This window comes from Mytilus trossulus, chromosome 10, assembly GCF_036588685.1.
Source record: "Mytilus trossulus isolate FHL-02 chromosome 10, PNRI_Mtr1.1.1.hap1, whole genome shotgun sequence".
NCBI classification, from domain to species: domain Eukaryota; kingdom Metazoa; phylum Mollusca; class Bivalvia; order Mytilida; family Mytilidae; genus Mytilus; species Mytilus trossulus.
The window spans coordinates 70,004,504-70,015,585 of record NC_086382.1 but is presented as its reverse complement, the minus strand read 5'-3'; the positions used below and the strand labels follow the sequence as shown (position 1 = coordinate 70,015,585).

The 11,082-nt window shown below is 31.0% G+C and overlaps 1 protein-coding gene across 1 annotated transcript; it reads right to left on the bottom strand.

The window, feature by feature from the left end:
- LOC134688121 (snake venom 5'-nucleotidase-like) lies at positions 1–10,198 on the bottom strand. The gene is made up of 9 exons (XM_063548593.1): positions 9,887–10,198; positions 7,841–8,057; positions 6,891–7,076; positions 5,970–6,167; positions 5,674–5,805; positions 4,262–4,381; positions 2,731–2,886; positions 1,576–1,779; positions 1–380 (listed from the first exon to the last, which is right to left on the bottom strand). Exons 1-9 carry the CDS (start codon positions 10,196–10,198, stop codon positions 1–3), a joined length of 1,905 nt encoding a protein of 634 aa, XP_063404663.1.
- Between the last annotated feature and the right edge of the window lie 884 nt (positions 10,199–11,082).

The window sequence follows — 11,082 nt, the reverse complement described above, 5'->3', positions numbered from 1 at the left end:
TCAGTTATAATTTCGTTTAATAAAACGCATGCTTTCCGCATGATAATTGTTCATTCTTGCCTTATTTCTTCTCTTTTTTCTTAGAAACAGTGAATTTTTGGTTCGTTTTCGTTTTCCTTGTGTCTTTTTTGCTCGCCCAGAGTATTTGTACTGCTTTAAATTTATAACGCTATCACATGTTATTACATTTCCAGGCTCGCACGTTAAACTGTCACAGGTGTTTGTATCAACGTCGTCACATGCTATCACTTTTCCGTCATTACAAATTAATTTATCAATAGTCTTTGTGGAGTTATCCAGAGTTATCCTCCCTTCAATGCCGTTGTAAAACGGTGACGCGTTTTTAATGTATTCCATTAAAACATCCGACACCAGATCTCCTGTAAAACAATATTATATGTGTAAATAATATTATTAGAATGTAAAATTCTGTCTCAATTTCATTTTTTTTAGGCACGACACTTATATATAAAACGTAATGTATTGTAATGTAATGCTGTAATATTACAGACTCTGTGTATCATATACATGATATATACGTGACTAAAATTCCCAGAGTTGTTCATTTTTGATATTGTAATGTCAACCGGTAAACTACTGCTGCCAAATATATAACCTGATAATGTTCTTTTTTTTTATGTCGAAACTATTAACATTTGTTTTCTTTATTTTGACATAACAAAAATATTGTAATATATTGTGCGTTCTTCGTCCACCACTTCAACAAGTATGTTACGATATATCCCTACTCGAGACAGTTAAATTTTATTATCTAAAGCGCGATTCTTGGTGAGCTTTTTAATGATTAACATTTAAACGTTGACAGTGGTGAACTATCGTTATACACGAGTCATAATTATAGTTATAATGACTTTTATCTTTCTTTATCACATTTCTGTTCTTTATATGTTCTTCATTAGTCATGGTTGCTTTTTTTATAACGAGACAATAACAAATAAATGATACAAAAGAAACTAAGAAAATTTAACGTCATAATTAGATGTTGACCAATCATTCGCCGAAAACGATTGTTTCACTTGTATCTCTCACAACGATCATGAAATGTAAAAAAAACCCGCACACAATGAGAGAAAAAATGTTCTCAACAATTTTAACTGTCTTTTAACATTATTTTGTTATTCCAATTAAATATGTTTCATCTGGTTGTTAAAATAAATATAACATTCATTTACAGAAATTAAATAAACATTTATTTTGGATTTATACAACAATTGACGATTTGTCACATTAAAAAGATCTTGGTATTTGGAACACTTTATAAAGTTTACGAAAAGACATATTGACCAAAAATTACGAATAATAAATTTATCATACATGACGAATCAATGATATTCCATGTTTGCAAAAACACAGAGATTTTGTTGACGATGTATGAAATTAGGGAATATTGAAAATGCTTGTATGATTTGTGTTTATGTTTTTGGAGACATATAGTTCCTTAATATCTCATATTTGGCATCTGATATGATGTTGTTAACTTTAATAAATTAGTCGTCGGATCAGTATCTACAGTTGGTTTATGTATGCATAATCAAATAGCACTCAAGTGTTTACCGATAATATGTGACTGCACCGCATTGTCTCTGATCATGAAATATCCGTCGCCACCATTACGTAAGAAATTAGGTAATATCAGACTGAACATTACGTTCTCGTCAATTGGTTCATATGTAGGAATGGTACAGTTCTGACAGATAGCTAAGGCTTCAACTACTCTTTGTTGTACTGGTTTGGCGAGATTATATTTTACTTTTATTCCTGAAAGAAGTTCATAAGCTAATTTTATCAACACTTAATATCACAAGAATACTGAACTTCGAGAAAAAAGTTAGAACGGAAATTCCCTAATCAAATGGCAAAATCAAAAGCTCAAACACATCAACGAATCGACAACAACTGTCATATTCTTGACTTTGTACAAGCATTTTCTTATGAAGTAAATGATAGATACAAAACACTTGGTTTCATAGGTAGTACCTCGAACTATAATGGTTTCCTTTTTTTAAATTGTTATTTGCAGATGGATAGTTTTTACATTGGCACTCATACCACATCTTCCTTTATCTATCTACTAGCTAAACCTCTAAAATTAAGATACACGTACTTTATTTAAAAGGATGAATTATCGATTCAACGGCTAACATAATCCATGGAGAACAATGGCTGACTAATTTGATGCTGATTGTGTCCATAGGCGGGCCAGTTTAATTGAATATTACGACGGTCAAAATATCCCGACAATACGGAATTCAAATTTATTTCCTCAAGTCAGGTTTCTATACTTATTCTATTTATTATTCTGCAGTTACCACCATGGAGTTAAGATAATTTTGAAAACCACACCTGCAAAATCATGCACACGTGTGTACAGGTAACTATATAGTACTAGTATAACCTTACATCAGTTGTCGTTTAATTTGAGATGTGGCATTCAACTTTTTTTGACATTTTTTATCAAACCGAAATGACCATATTGCACTAAAACTAAAAATTAGTCTAAAAGATGAACACATTTATCTATATTTAACATAACAGCTTAATTGTAACATAGATGAATAAAGCTTTTCTTAAAGATCAAACAGATATACGATTCACTCGTATTCAATTAAAACAGAAACATATAAGAATATATTATCTGAATCACGTTGTTTTCTCTTTTTTCCATCTAGTATGGAGACAGGCATATGGTAATCATGTAATAAAACTCACCTGAATATTGTAAGAATGCACCTTCTGGTCCATCAACGTCATAGTTTGCTACACTATGTTCTAATGCTTGCAGTAAGAAGTCTCCCCTAAGTTTGATTGTGTCAATTGTCTCCCTAAAGGGGCTCACCTCTAACACATTGCCGATTGTAATGTTGCCTTGAAAAACAAATATGAATTAAGAATAACTGTATCCTGTAATCCTTCTTTCAACTTTGAATGATTGATTGGTGGTTTACACAGTTTAATATTGCAGACGTGAATTTCAGATGAATGTTACATGAAATTCTGATGAAGAATTATACGTAAATTTTAAATCAATCTCACGTAAAATTCATATCTAACAAGCATGCGCGTGAACTGTCATGTCAATTTCTCTGTGTTAGATAATAAGTCAAATACATAATGTTCCTACAAATAAGGTTACTATCGGTAATATCTCTGTGTTAGATAATAAGTCAAATACATAATGTTCCTACAAATAAGTTTACTATCGGTAATAATCTTTATCGAGCTGACACTACATTACGTATAAGATAACTGAAACGAAAACAATTCTTTATATTAACTATTGTTATATACAATGTATTCATTTTTTTCGACACCAGTAGGATTCAAGTAGATTTAACTTCTTTGATTGCCTACAAGGATTTAACAAAAAATTATTTTTTTTATGAAAAGAATTGATTACTATTGTAATTGTGATGGAATGCGTATCATGTAATTCAATAATCCCTTAAACCTTTTTTTTTCAGTACAAAAACACATTACGTATGATTCACTACAGATGGAATTGATTTCATCGTTTGCTAAACAATTGTATAAAAAACCAACAATATACCACATTACTTTAAATATATTCATTTTGAAGATTTTAATCACAAACTCAGGCGTAAAAATGAATTGAGATATTTTATCTATTTTTTAAAATAGTTTCCATTGTACTTTTATTAGACGCTATAATACTCTAACATTGTCAAAATTTGATTTTTTGTTTAGTGAAAACCCCAGTCACGTATTAGTATGTTTGTTTAGTTCACGCATCGTTGTAAGTATAACGGAATTGGATGAGAATGTCATCAAAGTGAGAGGCTTAGCGCTATAAAACTAGGTTTAATCCACGTTTGAACATTTTTGTACATTTGAAAATGCCTGTACCAAGTCAGGAGTATAAAAGTTCTTGTCCATTCGTTTTTGGTTTATTTTGTTATTTGATTTTGCCATGTGATTATGGACTTTCCGATTAGATTTTCCTCTAAGTTCAGTATTTCTGTGATTTTACTTTTTATTGAAGCTATATTAACCTTAATTAATATAATGCGTTCTTTTTTTTATTTTACTGCATATTCGGTCATAATTTGAATATGTAATGCTATAAAAAGTAACAAATAAACTCATCATAGATACCAGGACTAAATTTAGTATATACTCCAGTGTCGGTATAGCTTCTTAAATACAATCAAGTTTTCGTTCATGTCATAATTTCGATATAAGTGTCTTGTTGAAGGGTTGTTTCATCCGATTAAAACGGTACCTTTTTCAATTGATGATCGTATTGATCCTGAGTTGATTATGGATATAAAAACTTTAGTTCCATCTACGCTGTCTGCGTGTAAAAGATTCTGATGCACCATGCCGTCTGCAATCAAATTCCCTGAAATCATGACAAGGAAGAATATTAACTTTATACTGCATAATGTAAATTTCAATGAAAAAAACCAGTGTGTATCGATGTAATCAGTTTGGTGCTTCTTTAAGAGGTCAGCGAAATATATAAACGTTTTGTGGTATAGATGCGTAAAATTCTCAATTGATTTAACCAAAATTGAAATTCAATATTGATTGATAGATTGATACCAGTTTTTGAAAGTTCTGGTGTACCAGCAAGGTGTTATAGTTCATATGCTGCTGGTTATGGTTGTTGATACGTCTGTGTCACTCGTTCGTTCATTGCAATGAATGCTTACCTATTATATATTCCAGACAATTGAAAAAGACGGTCTTCATCATATCATGATCTTTTCATTGATTTTGATGTTGACACAATTGAACGACTACAATCTAACAAACGTAATTAATTCAACTTCTAAATTGCTAATAAGAAACATACATCTGTATCATCCCATAGCGTTTACATATCTTGATTAATATCTTGTAATTTTCGTGCATGTTCACATTTTATTGACCTTCAAATGTGTAATCGTCACAAGCATTAGGTTGACTGGTATCTTGTTTTGATTTATTCTAAAAAAAAGGTCTTTAAATGGTGGAAGCATTATTTTAGAATTAATGGATCGATTGCATTCACGTACATGCCATATTAATGAGTTCGAATCTAATCAAAGTTTATTTGTTTTCTTCCCTATATACCACTTTCCTCATAATCGTATTAAGGAAAAGTTCACACGCATGATTAAATGGACAGAATGCAAATACATATGATCAAACTTTTAAATTTTTGTATGTCTTTTAAAAGAAATACCAAACAATACAACTATGTCAATTTGACCTGGTTTTATAATAGAAAGGCACAAGAAATTTATTAGATAAGATATTTGTTTGCTTTGAAGATTCTGTATATCGTCAAGTTATTCCAAATCTAATCAGGACCAACTATATACCACTTATTGCGGACCAATTTCTACATTTATGACTAAAATCAGATCCATCGAAAAACGATCCGATAAAAAATAATTATATATATATATAAAAATAACATTTTTAGAAATTGGGTTAATATACTGGCTCTCAATAGTTATGACTTCAGTATGTACACTAAAGAGATTTATCCAGCTGAGCTGATTTTAAATAAAGCTAATTCTAACAATGAACTTAGATATAGGAAGATGTGGTGTGGGTGCCAATGAGACAACTCTCCATCCAAATAACAATTTAAAAAGCGTAAACCATTATAGTATGGCATTTGTTATTTTATATTTATCATACCTAAGTTACATTCTTGTAATCTACAGACAAGTCTACTGCCATTTAAGAAAACCAATGTGCGTCCTATCACATTGTTTATTCTGGCTCCCAATCTTTTTCCAAATTCATCAGTAACAGTCTGCACTTGTGCATCTAAAAAATCATATTCAATGAACAAAAAACCAGTTGTAATGTACGATATTGGGTGTTACTGTTAAGTCTTAGACGAAACGCGCGCCTCGTATACACAAAATCAGTCTAGTATCTCTGATAAATTTTGATGCAAAGAAATATGGAGTACAAATAAAATTACTTACTTTTAGGAATAGAGTTATCCAGTAATATAGGGTTTCCGTTATAACGTATGATTTTTCCGTTGTTATCAAATTCCACTTGCAGAAATCCGAGGTATTTACCAAAGGCATAATCTTGTACCACTAAAACTTTGTCACCATTTTTATTTCTGACAACTGTGGGATAAACATCTACAGGGTTATCATTGGATGGCGGTGATCCTAGATATTAAAAAATAATATTTATAAGGTATGGTATTCATTATAAAACATTGGAACGCTTCCAAACTTTTATATATAAAGCTTAATTTGTAGAACATAAGTGGTCGAGTGGTCTAGCACTTTGGGCACATTACAAGCAAATTTGATTTTGCCAATTTACAGTTCTAACATTGTTGGGCTAATATTGAGACGAATATAAATATTTATGTTACCTCTTATGTTTCTAGGAACAAGCAACCGCGTGGAAACAGTGGTTAGTATTGGTGTTACTTACCTTTATTAAAACAATACGGCTTTGAGGGGAAATATTAAAGGTTTCAACAGACGTTGATTGAAAAGAGTTCTTTAAACCTATTCAAAGCTAGAAAGTTGACATTGCTGGTATTTGCTTTTGGTAAGACTAATGATAGTAGGTTCTTTATACTAATGACATTGAAGACTTCATCACTTTTGATAGGCCACTAGTCTAAATACCACAAGTTAAGATAAATTCGTTACATAGTGTACTCTCATTCCATATCATGCAAACGCCATATTAAAGATATTTCAGAAGAATTCATGACCATTTACTTGTCATTTAGATAAGGTTGTTTTAAATCATGTATGTAAACTATGTAAAATAGATAATCATGGATGGAGAGTTGTCTCATTGGCACTCACACCACATCTTCCTATATCTATGATATTTATTAATACCATATTATAGTATAGATATAAGTATACCTGTATATAAAAATGTATTTGTATGACCACCAACAACAATATCGATATCTTCCACTTGAAGTGCTATTTTCTTGTCAACATTAAATCCGGCATGTCCCAGAGCTATGATTTTCTTCACTCCTTGGTTTTTAAGCACGGTGACCTGTGTCTGAATGGATGTGACCTCGTCCAAAAACACCAAATTACCTGTACATAAACAATGGGTAATGATATATTATCGTATTTGAGCACATGATTTACAAATATTTATTTTTGTTAATTGTTGAAGGCCGTACGGTGACATATAGTTGTTCATTTCGATGTCAATTTGTCTCTTGTGAAGATTTGTCTGATTGACAATCATACCATACCACATCTTCTTTTTTTATATATATTTCATTATACCTCATTGAAAAACTTTAAAAAAAAAAACCGTACAGATAATTAAAGAGTAAATGGAGACTTTATTATAATCATTATAACACATTTATGTTAAACTAATGTATGTGTGCTAGTTAAGGAAGACACCTTTGATTCATAATGTAAAAAAAAGTTTGTATGAAACTTTATTTTTTCAAAGAATACTTTTTATCGTAAATTTAACATTACAAACCTGGTATCTACGATGAGTATATTTACGACCATTGCGTAGATGTCATCGCTGGTGGAGTTTTTTTTCTATAGGGTATCACCAGCCAAGAAGTCAGCACGTCGGTGTTGACATGAATTATAATTGATATGGACATAATAATAACTTTACTGTTTACAAAGCTTTGAATTTTTGAAATACTAAGGCTTTTCTACATAAGTTGTATTTGCCAAAACTTTTAGGATTTTTTTTCCTTTTCAACTAAGTACTTTATTTGGCCTTTTTACCACTTTTTGATTCGAGTGGTGAGTCTTATGTAGACGAAACGCGTATCTGGCGCCGCAAATTTCAATTCTGGTATTTATGATATGTTTGTATGTACCTGGTTTGGATAGTATAGGTGTATCCTTTGTTGTGTAACCGACAATGCCGATTTTTTCCCCATTTACGTCTATGATGACACTTTTAAGAAACTTGTTTTGAATCAAAGGCTCTCCAGATGTATCGATGTTACAGCTAAGAATTTTAAAATCATCACTGTTTTCTACAAGCGGCAAGAGCCCTTTAATGCCATCATCGAATTCATGGTTTCCTAGAGCCTGTAATCATAGTAAAATATTAATTTGCATATTTAGAAGGATTCAGCAGTTTAGTAAGAAATGTATATGTTGTGTTATATTTAAAATATTAACAGGTTTGTGATCTGATAAAATATTGTGACGTTATTAAAACTGACAAACATTCCTATGAAACTCTATTGTTTGAACATAAGTAAATGTCTTTAAAAAAACTGAACTCATTTAAAATTCATAACGGAAAGTTCGTTACCAAATGGCAAAATCAAAAAGCTACAAGACATCATACGCATAAGGAAAACAACTATCATATTCCTGACTTGGTACAGGCAATTACCAGAGCATTGCCATTTCGTTCTAATACGTTATTGAGCAAACAGTTCCGATCAGAAATAAACAGATAATAACACTTGATTTATAAAAAAAAAATAGCTATACAGTTTCCCGTTTTCAAAATACATAGTCCTTTAAATTATTAAATGTATTTTGAAGTATCTGACGTACAATTATTTTTCAGACTTGTCTGTAACTTAAAAACGTTGGACTAACAATTAAAAAACTTAAAACTAAAAAAATATATGTGAGGTCAAGACAAATATACAACACAAATCATTAACAAATTAAATATCTGAGAATAGTGCGCTATTCGAACGATCAGAAAAACAATCAATTGCAGTTTTCCGGAAGTCTCGCGAAATAATTAACCCCGTGCTATAAACGGACTTGGTTATATGGTTATATATTTGCCAAATTGAGTCAGCATATATATTTTTTCAAGTGAAAAGATATTTACTATTTTTGTACATGCTCTGTTATTGTCATATATGGACCGATGTTGATGTGTTGGTGGTACAAGTGTACTTATTGTCAATTGCGAAGGAAACTTTGTTGACTTTAATATAACTACTGATAGTGGTTATCAGCTCATGCTAGTGCAATAAAATAAAGTTAATCTAGATGAAAATTACAAAAATACTGAACTATGAGGAATTTCAAAACGGAAAGTCGCGAATCAAATGACTAAATCAAATGAATGAATAACAACTGTCATATCCCTGTCTTGATATAGGCATTATCTTATGTAGAAAACGGTGGATAAAACCTGGTTTTGTGGCTAGTTTAACCTTTCACTTGTATGACAGTCGCTTAAAATCCAATTATATTGAAAATGTGGTAACAAAACAAACAGAAATAAAAGGTAAAAATGAATAGGGGTACAGCCGTCAACATTCTGTCATTATCTTATTCACTATAAAACAAACAACTATTTAAACACACATTTTCCAGGACACAATATCACTTTGACGGGATGTATAAATACAGAGCCGCGCCATATGTAAAAACGAAACACAAAAAAAACTAAAGAAAAGCTCATAAACCGGCAAAAATAAAAGACAAGAATTTAGAAAATATTAGTGGAACAATAACAAATGTACGGGATGTATAAGTACAGAGCAACGTCATATGTATCAAACAAGCACAAACAAAGCATGTAAACGACTCATATGAGCAAAAATAAAGTCAAGAATAGTGACGCGATGTATAAGTACAGATCCACGTCAAATGGATACCACAAAAACAATAAACAGTAAAATTAGAATAAAATAAAAGAATACTAAAACACGTTATTAAGATGATACACAAGCAAGTAGCCAAAATCTATACTTTAAGACCATCGTGTAGTATATATAGAACAGGTTGTAACTTGGTTCATCTTTATATATGGTCAAAAATTTCATTCAATAGTCAATTTTGAAATATGTACTTGGTGAACGTTTCGCTTTACAACACTGCTTCGTTATTGTTTATAGATGCTGAAACAAACTGCCCTGACAACATTTTATTGTACTTACCATGGCATCATATCCCAGGAGGTTCATGTACGTGTGAACAATGGTCCCACCAAACTCTGTGAACCAGACTGTTCCCTGGTACTGGTCTCCGGCATCCAAAAATAATGTATTTGGATACAGTCTCTTTATTTCATCCACTTTGTGCTTAATTCTCGCCATTCCACCGTAGCAATTTCCTATGTTATTGCACCGACCACCAGAGGTGTTTATTTCATCATAATGCGCATGGACGTCATTTGTATGCAAAATAGTTAAATCAAAAGTCGTCACACAAGATATAAACACAAGATAAAAAAATAAAACCACGTTCATCTTGAAACTGTTGAAATCATGTACTATTTCATTGAAGAAGAAAAACCTAATATAAAAATTGCTTTTTGTAATATATACTAACGCATGCGCATGATCAACTCAAGGACGGATAATAATGTTTCAAATAAATCGACGCATTATGAATTTACAAATGCCGAGTTAATATGTTACACACGAATAATCATTTTTTTAACAAATATAAACAAATTTACAATTGTTTTTTTGAACTCGTTCTCCTTTTTTATAGTTTATTTTCTTAAATTACGTTACTTAAACATAACAACATTACATTTTGACAATCCCAAATGATTTGAAATGTAATTCATAAAAAATATAGTTAAAAAGATGATTAACAATCTAGTCTAGCTGATACCCGTGCATTGGTACCATTTACATTTCATACCTTCATATAATGGTTCTATACATTAACAAAAAAATGTAAAATGTATTACTATTTGGTTATTTAACAAAACGAGATCCATGTTGTACTTATACGACCACACATATCGTTAACTGCTTTACTGTAACGGGTTTGTCTAATAATTTATGTGTTCGTATCCGTTTTTACAGAATCTGAGATACTCCAACATAAATCTTTGCATAAAATCAAAACATATAACTATATCATAGAGATTTTACTGAAAACTACGGGACCAATCTTTGAACTTTGAAATAGCACAATTTATTTACACAATTCATGTAATTTTGTTTCAAAAAGTAGTATAAAAGCTATATACTCAATGTATCCAATCTCATTAAAATCCGATGTTCTGGTACGCTAAACTCATAACATCGGATTTTAATGAGATTGCAATGTATCCTTAATCCTTTCACTGACTCCGAGGTCCAAACTGATTTGCTCAACATTTATAAACGTTCAAAAA